The 18,994-nt window shown below is 40.7% G+C and overlaps 2 protein-coding genes across 2 annotated transcripts in view; one reads left to right on the top strand and one right to left on the bottom strand.

The window, feature by feature from the left end:
• The window catches only part of LOC125226102, a 61,809-nt gene extending 57,657 nt beyond the window's left edge, over window positions 1-4,152 (top strand). The window contains exons 9-15 of the mRNA XM_048129961.1: window positions 285-450; window positions 809-926; window positions 1,219-1,339; window positions 1,740-1,916; window positions 2,054-2,141; window positions 2,220-2,642; window positions 2,934-4,152. Of these exons, the coding sequence (XP_047985918.1) occupies window positions 285-450; window positions 809-926; window positions 1,219-1,339; window positions 1,740-1,916; window positions 2,054-2,141; window positions 2,220-2,642; window positions 2,934-3,605 (1,765 nt within the window). The 3' untranslated portion in view covers window positions 3,606-4,152. The remainder of the gene's footprint in view (window positions 1-284; window positions 451-808; window positions 927-1,218; window positions 1,340-1,739; window positions 1,917-2,053; window positions 2,142-2,219; window positions 2,643-2,933) is intronic.
• A 782-nt stretch (window positions 4,153-4,934) lies between these two features.
• Window positions 4,935-18,836, bottom strand: LOC125226588 (ruvB-like helicase 1). Its single transcript, XM_048130592.1, has 10 exons — window positions 18,611-18,836; window positions 18,288-18,416; window positions 17,889-18,063; window positions 17,325-17,527; window positions 10,632-10,800; window positions 10,014-10,105; window positions 9,208-9,314; window positions 8,626-8,728; window positions 6,851-6,942; window positions 4,935-6,212 (listed from the first exon to the last, which is right to left on the bottom strand). Exons 1-10 carry the CDS (start codon window positions 18,749-18,751, stop codon window positions 6,053-6,055), a joined length of 1,371 nt encoding a protein of 456 aa, XP_047986549.1. The 5' UTR covers window positions 18,752-18,836; the 3' UTR covers window positions 4,935-6,052.
• Between the last annotated feature and the right edge of the window lie 158 nt (window positions 18,837-18,994).

The raw sequence follows: 18,994 nt of genomic DNA, 5'->3' as shown, positions 1-18,994 counted from the left end.
ATGAATAAATGAATATACTTGTAAGAAGAAGCGCCCTGACGTGAAGGTACGCAGGTATAGGTGTAGGTATGTTTGATACACGGTTTAGTTACAATGTATCTTTAGGCCCATCATTCATTAGGCTACGTCATATGGTCATCTCTTGATTGTAATCTCCAATCTGACAGTTGTTTCTGTTAGAATGGTCAATTTCAAAGTTTCAAATGACCTACCCTTTATTGTTTCCACTAAACTCACAAGGGTTGCCCAATAGGCTTCCCAACAGTAAAATTTATTGTGTCCAGGTTCGTGGGAGCAGTCTCGGACCTGGTGCTGCCGTGGGCGGCGGCGTCGGTGGAAGGCCGCTCGCTGTGCAACCACCGGCGGGCGTACAAATTCTTCACCGACTCTGTGTCACCTAAGTGCCACTTCCCTGCGTTCCCCTGCTCCGATTACGACACTTTTCTCGAGGTGAGTTGTGTTTGAGGATAACAAACTAGCTTAAACTTCACAGATTATCTTAGTATTCACAACTATACACTCAGTACCTACTCGTGGTCTGATAGATGTCCAGGTCACTTCTGCACTTCAGGCCTCGGGACTAAGCGGTAGGCCTACGATCTGATTGACGCGACGATATACTGATATCGCCTGCTAAATTGCTAATAGACTAGTCATCTTTTTCTAATGAGAGACAGGTCTCACGGGAGAGATTCTGTCATGCCAATCGAATGCTAGCGTGGCTACACATGGTAGCAATAAGCAGAATGCCTTGAGATGAACAGTTTCACAACCAATACAAATGATACCAAGTAAATTTGGTTTCCAGGGCCGTTGCTTCCCGTGCGGCGGCGAGGAGCGCTGCGGCAACATGGGTTACTACGCGGATCGCTCGCTGGGCCGTGGCCAGCTGTATCTGCTCACCAGGGAGGAGGAACCCTTCTGTGGTGAGGCCCTTGGCAAACGCCATTGCCACGTTGACACAAACCGAAGAATTCAGTGCAATTCCTATTGAGAGACAAAAGATCGGTCCTTTATTCGGTGAATCATAAACACCATCAACTGTGTAGAAAAGGGTCAATTACCTATAATTAATGGAGTCACCACCTCCTTTGATTGGTAACAGATCTTGAAAGTTTGATGATCTTGGGAGATTGGGAATTTCCTAAACACTTCATGACTCTTCTCTTTGCAACTTCTAACTGTACAAACCAGTAACCAATGTGTGTTTTCTGATAGCACATCAATACCACGTGTCTGTGTGGGCGGAGAGCGAAGCTGGAACGAAGGCGAACTACGGGCGAGTCTCGCTCACACTGCACGGAGATTCCGGACTCAACGAAACCTTCCCGATGACCAAGTGAGTGAAGAGTTCTGAGGTGTTACCACAGTATAGTAAAGAGTACTATCGTACAGTATTCAGCCATTCCCGCTCCCCGCTGAAAGTGCTACCCACCCCCTCTCGGTTACCTCACAGTTACCGCCTGTCAAAAACGCGACCAGTCGACCTGTCATATCTCACGCAGTATGCTAGGAAGGCGCCTCTTTCATATATTTAGTCGCCAATGTCCGAGGTGTGGTGTTACTGAAGAAGTGAAGATCGCATTTGCAGGTATCATTCTCTTTTTTAGAGCCGTAATTTGAGCGAGGAACTTCGTTTCGTCTGGTGGGGTCTCTGAAGACGAGAATTATATTTTATTAGACACTTAATTATTATCTTTTTGCTTTGCTAAAAGATTGACTTCTATATCTACTTTCAGGCGCGAAGTGACGTCACCGGCGGCAGCCCGCTTCACACACATGATCGTGCCCCATCCGGCGCTAGGCGTGCCCTTGCGAGCCACCGTCCACTATGCGGGGTATTCGGGTTGGCTGACCGCAGGCGCTAAAGTCATACGGTTGCATAAGCTGCTCATCGCTGATAGCTTCGGCAAGACGTGAGTACCTGTGCTGTAACCCCCTTTAGCACTCAAAAACCTTTAAAATTTTGGTAAACAACTGACTGCTTAGTGCTAAATAGGTATCATAAACAAAGAATAACCCTTTAATACCTATAAATTTTGCTCTTTATCAGGTCATCTTTCTGCAAGAAAGGCCTTCTGTTGCTGTCAGATGAAGCCGTTGAATTGCCACTCTATCCCGGAGACTGCCGATTACAGAATGTAAGTTTCTTTCCTAATTATTACGTCGTTAGAATTTACAGACCTCACTCACTCTTTCACTCACTCCTGTTCTTTCAGACCGATGCCAACTCCACCACAACCGAGGAGCTGATCAAACGTGACACATCAACTAAAGCCGCACCCGTGGACGTCCATGATAACGAGCTATCGGACGATTTTCCCTTCCGCCTCGTGGACACCGCCGAATGGACCGGTGCCGATGCCGGCCGGGCCTTCGGCGTCACTAACACTAAGCTAGCACCGAGTGGAGCTATAGAGATCGCTGAACCTGTCCTCAAACCGAGACAACATAAAACGTCAAGGCAGCGCGCTGATGAACCGCCTGCGGAGATATCTGAGCCCCTGCTGCGAGCGACACAAGCGCCTCGGTCGACGACACCGCCTCCAGTGCGGAAAGCGAAGAACTATGATATGTCGACTACGCCGACGTATGAGGACCCGGCTGATGCGGCAGACAAGGAGACCAGCTTCGCTGTGCAGGTGGGTTAATCGATATAGTAATTTTAACTGAGAGCTCGGATTAGATCAGTGCATAAAGTGCATTGTCATGTCTCAGATTTCCCATTCTAACTGGTTTCTGGGAGTGAGTATGATTTAGCCAAAGTCATAGAGGTTCCTTAAATCTAGTAAAGTAGCTAGAAAATAGGCCACGTCTATAAGTAGGAGAATCGCTCAATCGGTTAACAACAACGTCGACAGCTAAAAGAAACACTTATCTGACAAAAATAGTTGTATATAAAATGATATTCTAACAAAAACCATTTATTGCAGTTCCTGCCGTCTCGTTTGGCGTCATTCATCTCGCGCGCCGAGCGTTACGCGCGCGACACGCTCCTGCCTCTAGTGTCCGCCTATGCTCCGCGGCTGCCCATCTTCGGCTCGCGAGAAACTCCCAAACCTACCGCGCGGTACATCCCCATGGACACCAACGTCACCAGCTCCGTGCCTGTGCCCACGCCCACTTTAGAAATGAAGATAGAAACGCTAAGAACAATGGGCCCACCGGGCGAGAAGCGCGAAATAGAATCGCCTGAAGACCCTGAGATTACAACGACAACAACTACGACGGAGAAGTTACAAGCGGCTGCTTCAGAGATAATGATTGCATCTGTACCCGCTGCCGCGGCATCGGAGATTCTTCAAGTGGTTCCAGGTCCAACGGTAACTACAAGCACGGCTTTACCGCCGGTTGCGCTCCGAAGCGAAGGCGAAAAGATCGTTATAGTCTACCCGAGTAACGCTCGAGATGAGCGGAAGATCCGCTCGCATTCATACCCTGAGGAGCTACAGTTTGAAGCGCTGTACCGGCATACGGCAAAGCCTGAGCTCCGAGTGGATTTGCCAACGTTTTCGCCTCCGGTCACGACCGTAGGCACGCCGAGCGACCCGCGCTACATCCCAGTACCTTACCCGGCCAGGGACAAACCAAGTGACGCGACGTGAGCTCTTAGTCATGATTTGATTTAGATAGTCGAAGCGTGAAGGGCTATATGGTTTGAGCGACAAAATTCCAAGTTCAAAGCCACATCCTGGGTAAGATTTATATACAATCAGTGCAAGATGGTATCTACGAAAATGAAGACCTCAAGTCTGCACACAACTCTTGTAAAAAAGTAAGAAGTTTGTGTGTAGATGAAATCTTCTACAGATTGTAGTAATTCCAAAGATCAAACTCTATTGGCGTTCAAACCAAATAGCCTCAAGCGAATACTTGTATAAATACGTGATTTTCAAAGTGATCCTTACATTCCGACTAAGTTAACGTATAATAGAAACGCCTGTAGTTGTGTAAATGAAGAGTACGCCCAGAGTGAAAAGTACTGCGCGTAGACAGGTCAACATACAAGACCTGGCACGAATGGAAGGAATGAGTGAATGAAAACAAGCATGAGCAATTCCCGTTAAGTTTGTACCTTTGGATCACGTCTCCGATTTGGATAAAAATTGGTAGGCTGATAAGAGTGCATGATGCTGAGCAAGATCCACTAGGTTTCCCAAAATCTCCTAGGTTAATTGTATGAAACTTTCTTTTTTTGTTACCGAAAATGTATAGAAATCTGGTAACAAAAAAGGAAGGTTTCATACAAACTACATAGGACATTTTGGGAAACCTAGTGGATCTTGCTCAGCATCATGGACTCAACCAATAAAATGGTAGCTCTTTGACAGTCGTAGTTATATCGATACAGGTGTCAATCATACAATCAAATATTTGTCAATTCCATTCGCGCCAGCTTTCGTGAAACGATCTGACCCTCTAGCACAACTTGCCTTGTCGCGCGCGAGTCCATACTTGAAGTCGCGCTTAATGTATGGACTTGCACGCGACAAGGCAAGTTGTGCTATTGGGTCTGTAGTAATGTTGTAACAGTGATAGCCCCCAAATGTGCGATTTGGGAATAGCACTAAACCTTTTGAGACCCAGCATAATAATTTTGGTACATATTTATTTCAATGATACACAGCAAGACTCATAATCCAAAAGGATAGATAGGTAAAGACTGAAATCCACTTTAGGTTGTAACACGCAGTAAGCTGGAACTCTGATGGCATGTATGTGTTAGTATTAAACTTGGTCTGTATCTAAATTATATTTTTTTTATTGTTATAGGATCTCAGGCCACAAGCTTTAATGTGAGCGTAATTAATACCCAGTGTTTTGTGTTTGTTTTGTATCTGTCTTAGGAAGTCCTAAAATGTAATTGCCTATAAAAAGAACTGTTTTTGTGTACATAAAATTAGGTTGTATTTGTAGAATAAGAAACACTTTTATTTACTTAATTAAAATTCTTATTTATTATCATTTGTTTTACTTCAATGTCTTGTATTATACCTAATAACAAAAACAATATTTGTAAAGAGAACTGAAAGCACTTCATTCATATAACTAAATAACTGCTTTCACTGTAAAACGAAAAATTATAATCATACATACAATAATGCTACCAATATCACATAAGTAGAATGTAACATTAAATGAAAATTGACTGCCCGTCAAAAGGAGACTAATATCTTAACACGTTCGCTGACCTGTCACTGATCACTTGAACAGGGACCGTGTTAAGTGCCGAAAAAACATAATATTTACAGGAACAGGTCAAATGAGGCTCCGCTTGCAAAACATTCATTTTACACACATGGATTTAGGTACATTACAAAAAGTTGCTTTAATTTATCAACTTATCAGTACGACTACTGTGGCATTTCACTGAGGAGGCACACTGACAATTTATCCCGCCAGGCGGCGCCTGTGCAAGTGTCTAGGCATGTCACTGTTATTCATATGTGAGAGAGAGAGAAAAAACATCATCATCTCGCTCTCACGTATGAAATTCTTTATCTCTGCAATGGACTAATAGGGTGGCGCCATCTGTCATAACCTTTGAGTGTGCCTCCTCATTGAAGGTGTTGGCATAAGAATATTGCAAATTCGAGTCTTTAAATCGCTCTGGCAAGCCGTCGCTATTTAACTACTCTCGTTTGCTATATTTAACTTCCGCCCACGTTGCATAATGCAACTATTTGACACGGCCAGCCTACTACCCCTAGCTTGAAAATTTGAACGGTTCAGAGGTCGGAATTCGGTCAGATTCATACTCAATAACAAAATAATTATAAAACCAATACAATTGGTCTATTTTGGGTAAAAAATACCGGTTCCGAGCCCTTTGACCTTATTTACTTCAAATACCTACTTGTCATACGGCGGATACTCCCACGTCGCTCATTCAGTTACCCCCTTATTCATAAACGTTCACTAAAGTTATCGAGCCGGTAAAGTTCGTTTGTCCCTTTCCGACGTCTAGATGTGATAGAAAGGGACAAACGAACTTTATCGGCTCGATAAGTTTAGGGAACGTTTATGAATAAGGGGTTTGAGTGTAAGGTATCTACTTCATGTACTTGTCGCCGTGCAGCGTGAGGATGCGCGCGGAGGACTTGGCGTCGAGGAAGAGCGCGTGCACGGCCGCCACGTGCGCCGGCGAGATGCGCGCGCAGCCGTCCGCGCGCGCCGCCAGCGCCGCGGGCGTCAGCAGCTGCGCCGCGTATCTGTGCGATACAACATACTCTTATGAGACAACTTTTATAATATCGTCCAGAAAACTTTACTCAGGGCAAAGCTTTCAAATGCTATTTACACATTTTGAAGACTAAATAAATATTTTAATATTATATGTCCTTTAGGACGTTCTTACGCAGATTAACCGAGCCCCACGGTAAGCTTAAGAAGGCTTATATTATGGGTACTCAGACAACGATATATTTATTATAATACATATACAAATACTTATATACATAGAAAACGTCCATGACTCAGATACAAATATGTGTGCTCATCACCCAAATAAATGCTCTTACCGGGATTCGAACCCAGGACCGCGGCTTAGCAGGCTGGGTAACTACCTGCTAGGCCAAACTGGTCGTCAAAAACTTGCGCTGAAATTATCTCTACAAACAGCCTTCTAAATTATTTAATAGTATCCTAAGATTATTATAATCAAATTCAAGATAGATAGGGCCAAAATCGCACCATAAGGGTTCCTTTTATACCATTTTGATACAAAACCCTAATAACCCCTTTATACGGCAGCCAGTAACATCCTTCACAAACATTACAGATTTACTAAAGTCTGGTCTTTGACTTTTATACAACTACAAAAGTAAGGTGTCATAAACCGATTCCTTACCTAAGCGTACTGTTAGCACCGACGTCAGCGAGCGCGGCCAACGCATCGTCTTCAATAGCGATACCCTCCGTAGTCGCTCGCAGCTTCAAAATCTAAAAGAAACATCCAAATTTATAAGGGCTACAAGGCAACTTATGCCCCATTTCTAAACAGAAAAGGTAAACGTACATTACCATTAAAACTTTAATCTAATGTACGTAACGTAAAACAAAAACGTGCGTAACTGACATTTTTTTGCCAAGTGTGAGCTAATGTTCCACTGGCAGCATACACCATCATATCCCTTACTAACTGTCCATGGCAACAGTGCCACAGGACTATGAATATTTTCCCCTCGCTAGCTCGGAAACACGTGTTTTGTCCTTTAATACCAGCGGGTAAAAACGCATTTTATCCACTAGTGGGTAAAGTAATTTGACCTTGAATAAAGTCAAATTAACTGCTTTAAAATTGATATAAGTAGGTGAATCTAGTAATAAAGATGATTTACCACCTGTGGAAGCAGTTATAAACGCATTTTTTGCGTTGTAGTTTCCTCGCTATAGTGAGGGGAAAAGTTTTGTGTTACACTCAGGTGCAAATGTATTTTATTGTCCCAGAGCTGTAAGAACCTCTTTTTGACACATGACAGCGTCCACAATACGTAAACTCGCGCAACCTAATGAAATTTTAAATAAAATCCTGTAATAACTTTTAAATAAATCAAGTACTTAAAAACAATATTTCTCTTACTTTAAACATAATCTAACACATGTTACATTTTTGCGGATCTCCGTTAGTGAGTATTTTACGATATTAATTTATCTTGCAGGATTTACTTATTATGTCATTTATCATTCATTTTTATTTTTAAACTAGTGTTGTGGCAAAGTCTGTCATTTCGATTCAAATGACATTTCAGTAAGTTGATAGAAATCGTATATTTGTTTAAGCGCCTCCTTGCACATAGGGCCTAATCGATTCAACCAATCAAAATTAATCGTTAGATTTGGCAAACGATTCGTCTTAGCCACATCGCAACATACTTCAAAACAAATGTGTCAAAAATGTGAACTTACAGATCCGGGACAATACTTCTCGTGTTTTAAAAAACTCGCAAGTTCAGGATTCTATTCTCGAACCACTCGCTTCGCTCGTGGTTCAACTATAGAATCCTTTCACTTGCTCGTTTTTCAATTCCACACTCGGCGTTAATAGTTATTTGTTATACAAGGGGGCAAAGTTGTATTTTAACGCCGAGTGTGGAATTGAAAAACGAGCAAGTGAAAGGATTCTATAGTTTGACCACGAGCGAAGCGAGTGGTTCGAGAATAGAATCCTGAACTTGCGAGTTTTTTTAACACACGAGAAGTAAAATACATTTGCACCCGAGTGTAATACAAAACTTTTCCCCTCACTATAGCGAGGAAACTACAACGCAAAAAATGCGTTTATCACTGCTTCCAGTAGTTCCACAGGTGGTAAATCATCTTTATTACTAGATTCACCTACTTTTATCAATTTTAAAGGAGTTAATTTGACTTTATTCAAGGTCAAATTACTTTACCCACTAGTGGATAAAATGCGTTTTTACCCGCTGGTATTAAAGGACAAAACACGTGTTTCCGAGCTAGTGAGGGGAAAAATACAACTTTGCCCCCTTGTATAACAAATAACTATTATAAGCTTGGGCATTATTGGGATTCGAGAAGTTAAACGCCATAACATCGATATTGGCGTTTATCGAAATAAACGAATAATATGATAGAAAAGGAAAAACACAAAATATAAGTTACCTGTAAGAGCTCAGACTTGTTATAGGGCAGCGTGCGAATGATCAGCAACCTGTCCAGCAGGTCCAAGGGAATGCCGTGCGGCGAAATAATATCCTCAGTTCCCCTGAAAACAATACGCGTGCCAATTAGCGTCCAGAATGTAAGACTATATTGAGTAAGTTTTTGACTATATTTTTTTATTGCTGTATTTTTCTTTGAACAAGCAACTAATACTCATTGAGACCACTAACAAAGCCACGTAATTCGTTAACGTTGTTTATCACTGAGTTCCCATCATCACATCAGTTCCACGACTTCCATGTTATCATATTGCATTGCACAAATATGTACCTATGCAAAACTTCAGGGGCCCATTTCACGAACGATATTTGACTAATATTATTAGTCCACAACTGTCAAATTGTATGGGTTGCCATGGCAACACACTAATATCTTTCGAGAAATGGCCCCCAGCTCGATCGGAAATCGAAACAAATTTTGATCTCTCTAACTAGCATGTTAAATAAATTTAATGCTTGTATTAAAAGCGACCGCGAGACCAAGTTAATAAATATTCACAGGACTATGGTATGGGATAGTCACCTTATTAAACAGCGCCCTCTGTTGGTGGCGAAGATAACGATAGGCGCGATAGCAGACTCCAACGCTCGATGCAGGTAAGTGAATGTTTCAATATCTAACATGTGCACCTGTAACCAAACAGAACATTATTATTAATCAAAGACATATGTAACTCCGTATAGACAGCTACAGTCTAAGAAAAAAACGTACCTCAGGACCATATAGGAAAAGGTACGGACGCCGAGATGGCGTTATACCTTTGAGGGACGCTCAGCTAGATGGCGCTAATATTAAGATTTGACATTTTAACTCATATCAAGCTAAGAATATAGGCCAAATTGTCAAAACTGAGGTTCAAAAGTTTTATGCCTGTGTCGAGAGATGGCAGTCTATGCACTGTGATTACACATTTTACTTTGACAGTAACTCTCTATAAGACTTGATCCTCTTTGTTATTAATGTAATTTATGTTTGACGACCGACCGGTCTGGCCTAGCGCGTAGTGACCCTGCCTGCTACGCCGCGGTCCCGGGTTCGAATCCCGGTAAGGGCATTTATTTGTATGATGAGCACAGATATTTGTTCCTGAGTCATGGATGTTTTCTATGTATATAAGTATTTGTATAATATATTATATAATATATCGTTGTCTGAGTACCTGCAATACAAGCCTTCTTGAGCTTACCGTGGGACTAAGTCAATCTGTGTAAGAATGTCCTATATTTATTTATTATTAATGCGGGGAGTATAGGCATTTGTAGAGCAAATATTCATTTCAAACAGACCTCCATGGAAGACAAAAAACATGGGAGCAGTACTATACAAACCTCATCAATGAATAGAACTCCAGGCACCAATTCAGCAATTCCTTGGTCTATGTATTTGTTGACTACTTTGTTGATCTCTTTCCTTAGTTTATCTGTAACATTAAAAAAATATATGATTTTTGCTATACATAAAAAATGCCACATAAATTGACATCTTTATACAAGCACAATAGTTGAATTTTAAACGACGTTGTTGCTTTGGGATGTGTTAAAGACAGCTTTGCTTTAATGAAACCAAAGACATATGTAACTCCATATAGACGGATAAAGTCTAAGAAAAAAACGTACCTCAAAACCATAAACAAAAAGGTACTGTGGCCTAGATGGCGTTACACCTTTGGGGGATGCTCGGCTAGATGGCGCTAATATTAATATTCGACATTTTAACACATATCAAGCTAAGAATTTGGGCCAAATTGTCAAAACTAAGGTTCCAAAGTTTGAAGCCTGTGTTGAGAGATGGCAGTCTATGCACTGTGATTGATTACACATTTTACTTTGACAGTAACTCTCTGATAATACTCGATCCTCCTTGATGAAACAAAGGCTTTTGTTATCAGATTAGTGCTTGAAACAGAACTTGGAAAAAAATGGTAGAAAATGTTGATATTTGTTTACCAGTGATCTCAGTCTTCTTGGGCTTCATGAGTTGCCCCATCATGGACATGATATCGTGGCCGCCCTGCGGACGCGCGTTGGCGCAGTCCAGGTCGTGAAGGGTCACGTCTTGTACCACTTCCTTTTTCTTATGAACATCACCTTTGGGCAGCGGCACATATTCCTCCGCCTGAAAATAGAAGGATAAAAATTAATTTACTGGCACTTGCAGTTATAACTAAAACTATAAGAAATGAGGATCTGTGGAGTATGTGCCGACAACCTCCGATCGCCCAGGGGCCCGTTTCTCGAAAGGTACAAGCCTTGTATTACAAGTGTGTTTCCATGACAACCCATACGATTTGATAGTTCACGCACTTGTAATACAAGGCTTGTACCTTTCGAGAAACGGGCCCCAGGAAGTGGCTCTGCGGAAATGGAGATGGATCGGTCATACCCTTCGAGAGGAGCTACCAACAGCGCCAGTATCGCGTTTGAGTGGCGGCCTCAAGGAGGAAAGCGGGCCCGCAAACGCCCCGTACACACATGGAGGCGGAGCGTTGAGAACGAGCTGAGGGAATATGGACTGAGTTGGAACGAGGCCAAGGCGATGGCTCAAGATAGAAAGGCATGGAAGGATCTTGTGGAGGCCCTATGCACCTATGGGGTGCCTTAGGACATACAACAACAACAACAACTTGCAGTTATCTCCATGTCACATTTTATCAGGGGCTTGACAAAATCGTGTATATCAACAAATAATCCTCCATACATATTTTTATTTTTCGTTTCTTTTTTAATATTATTTATTTACTAGCGACCCGCCCCGGCTTCGCACGGGTACTATACCTACATGTAAACCTTCCTCTAGAATCACTCTATTTATTTAAAAAAAAACGCATCAAAATCCGTTGCAAACATACCTGATTCCTTGATTAAGATTCCTGGCTACGACCTATATAGAGATGATCGAGTGGAAAAACGAAGTGGTGGAGTGGCTATATATGTTACTAAAACTGAACATGTCACGGCAAAATTAAACAGCAATTATAACATACCTCATCTGAATGCCTCTTTTTGGATGTGGAAATTGGCAGTTGCAAATTCATATTATGTGGTGTGTACAGAGGTCACGACTCGTCGCTGTGGCTCTACTTGGTAGATACCAAGTAGAGCCACAGGGTCAATTGCCATGCCTAGAACAAACCTGTAGAATTAACGACTGTATTTCGGACATAACATTCTCGGCAGATAAAATTCAACGAGCAATCAAAGAAATGAAACACGACTCCTCACCAAGCCCAGACGGCGTCCCTGTCATACTTTTGCAGAAATGTGACGCAGTTTCTAGTCCATTATCAATAATGATGCAGCTATCGTATGACACTGGTATCTTGCCGGAGCAATGGAAAACCGCTAACGTGACCCCGATTTTCAAGAAAGGAAGCAAGTTGGAGCCAGCAAATTATCGACCAATAAGCCTAACCAGTGTAGTTTGCAAGGTCATGGAAAAATTAATAGTGAAACACATTAGAGGATTCCTTACCCAGCACACTATTATAGGTGACCAACAACATGGCTTCTGCCCCCACCGCTCGACTGTGTCCAATTTACTATCCTGCCTTTCCTCATGGATAAATAGTTTCAATGTAAGGGAGCCTACCGACGTAATCTACTTAGATTATGAAAAAGCTTTTGATAAAGTCCCCACAACAAGACTTCTTTTTAAGCTGGAGCACCTGGGCATTAGAGGGAAGCTATTAAAGTGGATTGAGGCGTTTCTGCGTCATAGAACACTCAAAGTGAGAGTGGGTGATTCGATGTCATTGCAACGAGATATTCACAGCGGAGTTCCACAAGGTTCAGTGTTGGGCCCTGTTCTGTACATTATATACACTTTTGACTTGCCTCACTGCTTAAACTGCAGCATCAGTACTTTTGCAGATGACACTAAACTATTCGCCAACCCATTGCTTGACTTTGATTTGCTACAAGACGACCTGAACAAAGTATGGAACTGGTCAAAAAGATGGCTCATAAACCTTAACATTTCAAAATGTACAGTTCTGCACATAGGCAAAAATAACCCTCGTTATGTTTATAATTTAGACAATGCTCCCCTAAAAGCTGTCAAAATCACAGAGGATCTAAAATGGGAAGAACACATAACATCGATCGTTAAGGTGGCTCGCTTTCCATACAAAAAACATCTACCATTTATTTAGTCACCGCACACTACAACTAAATAAAAATATGCGCATACATCTACTATACATTATCCGTCGTCGCGGTAGTGAATGAAATACATTGTTTCATACAGAAATCATGGACAAATCCATGTGAATTTTTTATTAATTTTACGTAAATGTGCGTGCCAAATTTTGTGTACAGACACAGAGCCGTCATATTTCGCGCATTTTTAGTTGACATTGTCATCAGTGACATTTGGCTCTTGACAAGTAATTATTTAAAGATATTGGTTTAGTTAACTCAAGCAGACTCAGAAATAATGACGCATTTTGTCAACAAAGATACATATCGTGTATTTCGACACTGCTAATGTAAATCGAAATGGCGTCTCGGTCAAACGACCGACTATGATGCAGAAGATCGTGGGTTCGAGTCCGTTTTTCGTCCGAAGTTTTTTTTAATCATTTGAACTTTTATGGATTTATTAAGTATTTTTTATTTTTTTAATGGAATATTTGACTATTACTATATTGCTTTCCTATTTTTTATTTTCATACAAAAATACAATACAATCCTTTATTATGCCTTTGTGGATAAAAAAAAATATTACACGTCTGGTATAATACATTATATGTACATAGGTCATAGTGTGGGCATAGTATTAGTAAAGTATTGCATTTACTGAGCTGGTTGACCTATGTTATTGTTGTGTGAATGTTTTTCTTCAACAACTAAATGGTTATATACAAGAATATGGGTAGTTTTTGCACATTGTAATTTTTCCTCAGTCACCCGTTGACCACGAACGCTGTAAAGTGTTTGAAACATCGGGATGAATTTTAAACTCATACTCATTATACGCGATTTAATCCGTTTTCATAGTTTTTATTTCATGAGTAACTATCGCGGTAACTGAAGACAATATTAACTAAATGGTTACAAATAATAATTATCATCAATATAATCTGTTCCAGGCAGGCAATTATGGTCGCGTGATAAATGATAAAACATCTGGCCGTCCCTATAATCGCACTTACTAATAGTGCGACAGGGACGGCCTGATATTTTATCGTCTATCGCGCGACCATGCTACCCGTGCTGTACTAGCTTTTGCCCGCGGCTTCGCTTGCGTTAGAAAGAGACAAAAGTAGCATATGTCACTCTCCATCCCTTCAACTATCTCCACTTAAAAAACATGTCAATCCGTCGCTCCGTTTGGCCGTGAAAGACGGACAAACAAACAAACACACATTATCTTTGGTGAAACAACGAATTCTTCCACTTCAGATTATAGAGTAACCAGCTTTTCCCATTTATAATAAACTAGCTTTTGACCGCGGCTTCGCTCGCGTAAGAAAGAGACAAAAAGTAGCCTATGTCACTCTCCATCCCTTCAACTAAATCCCCTTAAATAATCACGTCAATTCGTCGCTCCGGTTTTGCCGTGAAAGACGGACAAACAAACAGACACACACCCTTTCCCATTTGTAATATTAGTATGGATTTGACATTATTATTTATATTTAAATAATTATATATGTATAGCCCAATTTCGTCGGTAACAGCGTGTTATGTAATGGCGTCGATGGAGAACAGTCGTCTGTCACGCCGTGAAGGCGCGCTCGATTCCCAGGATTCTATAAACTTTTTGTATTTTTTTGGATATAAATTTCGTATTTTTTATTGACCGAGCAAGAATGGAGAGCCGAAGGTATCAATTTTATCTCAGAGAACATATTGATTTTTTTTTTATTGTCATTTTGATTTTCTATTTATTAAGTTGAGATATAAAACACAACTTTTAATACCCTCGCTAAATATAATATTTTATCGAAATTACTCCTTAGATAAAAGAAGTCCACTTGAGTTTTTAAAGCATTACGTTACTCAGTTAACTATTGCATTTTCATTTACTAATTTAAGATTTCAAAAGCGATTTGAATACCCTTGCTCCATCGAAAATAAACAATTAGAAAAAAAAATCATTCGAATCGTAGTTTAGAAACTAAAATTTATCTATACTTTTTTGGATTTTTTTAAAATATCAGATTAGGATAATTATGTTAGAAATTCTGAGTTCGACGAACCCAAAAATTATTACCATGTAAGAGAATAGGTTTTTAATCTTTTTTGTGGAAAACGCTCAGTAACTACTGTACGAGTACATATACATTTATGTATAATAATAAAACAAAAAATAGTGTCTCATAGTGTTGTGTTCCTGCCAGTGAGTAAGGCTGCCAGAGCTCAATGAGGGTGTGGGGTGCTGACGACGGGAGGACTTACGGAACTAATTTGTTCCGTCTATTGTCCTTTGAGTCGTCGGCAACCCAAACCCTCCTTTGAACTTGTACACTCCTTTTTGCTGTGCACACGCAGCAAAGGGGAGTGTACAAGTTTCTAATGGGGCGGCAACGCGCATGCGACACTCTTTGAGTTGCAGGCGTCCATAGGTTACGGTGACCGCTTTCCATCAGGCGGACCATCTGCTTGTTTGCCACCGACGTAGTATTAAAAAAAATAAAAAGAGAAAGTCCTGGATTCGAACCCAGTACTTCCATGCAAATCATGCGATGGAACGTATTTACCGCAAGGCTATTTAAACAAGCTGTCGCCGCGTGAAATTATCGACTAGAAGGAATACAAAAACACTGTTTGTATGTGTGAGTGGTACTTAAAAATAGTGTAAAATAGTAAATTTATCTACATTAAAGGGATTAACGTTACAATGAGAAGTTGAATGTTTGTTGTAATACGTCAATTTTAATATTAAATGTTCGCGAAGCATAATTGAAAGTATATAAATGCCTGTACGACTCCACAAAAAAAATAAGACTGGTAATTTGCAGATTAACGCCATCTAACGCAGCCTGAGCTTCGGGTAACCTAAGCGAGCCACCTTAAGAGAGCACAGAGTCTCATCTACCTCATAAGAAAAGCTTTCGGGAATCTGACGCCAGATATGATGCTCAAAGTTCACAAAACCTATGTTAGGCCTATATTGGAATACGCGTTTCAAGTGTGGAGCCCTTATTTTATCAAGGACATCGATTTGTTGGAGAAGGTTCAACGCAGCTTCACCAAAATACCGAAGAAACTTAAAAAAATGTCCTATGAGGAAAGATTGGAGTTCCTAAAGCTTACAAGCCTGAAGGAGCGTAGAGAGCGTGGAGACCTGATCGAGACATACAAAATACTAACCCAACATTATGACCTCAAAGATTTTCATAAAATGCTAGAACGTAATAACAACACCCGTCTGAGAGGTCATCAGTATAAACTGGTCTCTCGCAGGTCATACAACAATCCTCATAGACATTTCTTTAGTAATAGAGTGGTAAAAGCTTGGAATCAGCTCCCGGAGGATGTAATATCGGCCCAAAGTGTAAACGAATTCAAGAATAAGTTAGACAAGCACAGTGCTAATTCCACATAACACCTGAAACCTCTACCGACAACTGGATACAGGCTTTATCAGTTACTACAACTGCCTGCCTGCTTTACAAATAATAATAATAATAGTTTTAAAGATTTAAGCATACATAGGGACATAGGGACAGAGAAAGCGACTTTGTTTTATACTATGTAGTGATTAAAAAAAACATGTTTACATGACATTACAGTAAAACCAATGCGTCACGAAACTTAGATAACAAAAAAGAGAGAAAATAAAGAGAACAATAATAATAGAGAGAACAATAAAAATAAAATTAAACAATTGATTTGGGCGATGACGTCTCAGCGTGGCTCCATTGCTTGTTTGCCCCGGTGTAGGATTTGGCAGGCTGCCGGAACCATCGAAAAACCACACCTTTTGGCCAGAAGTCTGCGCTTGTCCTGCAGCGGCCGATTATAAATGGGCTTACTCTTGGCCACAGACTAGCCAAAAGCAAAGACGTGGTCTACGATGGAGTGAGCTCGCCTAGAAGATGCCTGTTCACGCTTGTTCCTTACTAGGTATCAATTTTTATTACTTAATTAACCCTGCACACTTTGTAAATTAGCTATTAGGTGTATTGTGTGTTAACAGGAAATTGCCACACACAGCTCATCAGCATGTGCCTGTTTATCAGTAATAATAAGTAACATCATCATCATCATCCTCCTTGCGTTATACCGGCATTTGCCGCGGCTCATGGGCTCCCATGTGGTCCGCTGTGACAACTAATCCCAAGATTTGGCATAGGCACTAGTTTTACGAAATCGACTGCCATCTGACCTTCCAACCCAAAGGCCCACCCCAACTACCCACAACCCAAAACAATAACTTATATCCAAAGGGTAACTAGGCCTTATTAGAATTATTCCAGTTTCCTCACAAAGTTTTCCTTCACTGAAAAACGACTGGCAAATATCAAATGACATTTCGCACATATAGTTCCGACAAACTCATTGGTATGAACCGGTGTTCAAACCTGCGACCTCTGGATTGAAAGTCGCACACTCTTACCGCTAGGCCACCAGCACTTGTAAGTATAAGTAAGTAACATTCTATTAAAATTTCTGGAATGGGTGTTTCATTACCTCAAGGTCAAACTCAGTGGCAAATGTGTCACTCCTTCCCTGCCTCTTCACAGCTCCAGAATTAGCTTCAATGTAGATGACATCACCAACTTCCACCTTTTCTTTCTGCAGAGACTCATAGATGGTGGGGTCGAGTTTCAGCTGCTTTGTGCCTTTAGCTGTCTTCAGTCCAATGATAACATGAGAAACTGTTTTTCCATATCCTAAAAAAAAGGATTCTGCTTTATATAAAACTCACATGATGCAAAACACAAAACAAACAAAGCATTGAATCAGTCTTTTCTAACAAAAGAGAGTATTCTAAAAATCCATACTAATATTGTGTGTACACTATTCGTTTGTCTGTATCTCACTCTCAGTGCAAAACGGAGCGAAGAATTGACATATTTTTAAGTGGAGATAGTTGAAGGGATGGAAAGTGACATAGGCTACATTTTTCTCTTTCTAACCCCCCACATCCCTAAAATGGTGGATGGATGTTTGTGGATCATTCCGAAATTTTCGAATTAATGCGTGCGAAGGCAAGAGCAAAAGCTAGTTTAAAACATATTAGGAATAGCCTACCTCCCGCTGGGTTCTCTGTTTCCACTGGAGTGAACTCAGTCACCTCCCCCTCATACACTTCTTTGGTCTCCCGGATACGCAGACCAATGGCGCGTCGAAAGTTCTCCATCAACACCTCTGTTTTCTTGATCTCTGTGCTGTACACTTCACTACCGACCATGGGGCAGAATGGCACCTGAAATAATATGTCAATTAAATTATAATTTAATGTATCTAATCTAGTATTTATAATAGGTACTTAACTACTTAAGCACTATCTTGTGAGCGTTTTGGGATCACCTGTAAGCCCGCAAGAGTTGATATTAAATCAATAAATTGATATAGTTTATAAACCTCAAAAAAAAATCGACTGAAAATTGTGCAAGCAAATTTACATTAGAAAAAAAAAACATAACTTACTTTGTTTCCAAGTTCCTGTGCTATGGCTAAGGCAATGGCAGTCTTTCCTGTACCTGGTGGCCCAGCCAGGAGAAGCGCGCGCCCGGCCATTTTCTTGCTCCTGATCATGTCCACGACCACTCCTGCAGCCTGCAGAAGTCATGTTAGTTAACGTTTTGATACTTACATTATTTACACAATACCATGGCAACCAAAAAACATAACCTCAAAAAATAATGTTTGATCAATAATATTCCAAAAATTGATTTATCAAAATCAGAAAGCAAAAATATTATAACTACAGCAATAGTTGATTGATTATTAGATGTTTTATGAGAAAATACCTCTCTGGCGTTTTCTTGCCCCACGAGACCGGCTGCCATTTGAATTGGAACCCCATTTTCGTCTAAGCCCAGTCCTTTAATGTGGGTGTGCGCTGATATTCTCTGCGTTTTTGCTGTACTTTTAACCTCTTCAATCTTCATTTTGAAGTATTATTTGTAATAACACTGACTAAACAATAACAAATTCGATAAAATTGTAAAACAGCAAACGAACCATTCAAGGCGCTCTAAATGAATGATTGATTGAATGAGTAGAGTGTAGAGTAGAATAATGAATGAAGATGGAAATGATCGATAGAATGAATGGATTTGTTGACTAGTGTTGCCACTTTATGGTCACATGCAGAGGACGATTAAAACCTGATCTCGAATAGAGTGCGAACC

Source organism: Leguminivora glycinivorella, chromosome 5, assembly GCF_023078275.1.
Source record: "Leguminivora glycinivorella isolate SPB_JAAS2020 chromosome 5, LegGlyc_1.1, whole genome shotgun sequence".
Lineage (NCBI taxonomy): Eukaryota > Metazoa > Arthropoda > Insecta > Lepidoptera > Tortricidae > Leguminivora > Leguminivora glycinivorella.
This window is presented reverse-complemented; position numbering and strand designations above follow the sequence as displayed.

Excerpts from the sequence above, each read along its gene's own strand:
- LOC125226588 (XM_048130592.1), bottom strand. The coding sequence starts at position 18,751 with ATGAAGATTGAAGAGGTTAAAAGTACAGCAAAAACGCAGAGAATATCA. Across the intron at positions 18,417-18,610 it reads GGCAAGAAAACGCCAGAGAG|GCTGCAGGAGTGGTCGTGGA; the intron begins GTATTTTCTCAT and ends TGACTTCTGCAG. Across the intron at positions 6,943-8,625 it reads ACAAGTCTGAGCTCTTACAG|ATTTTGAAGCTGCGAGCGAC; the intron begins GTAACTTATATT and ends TGTTTCTTTTAG.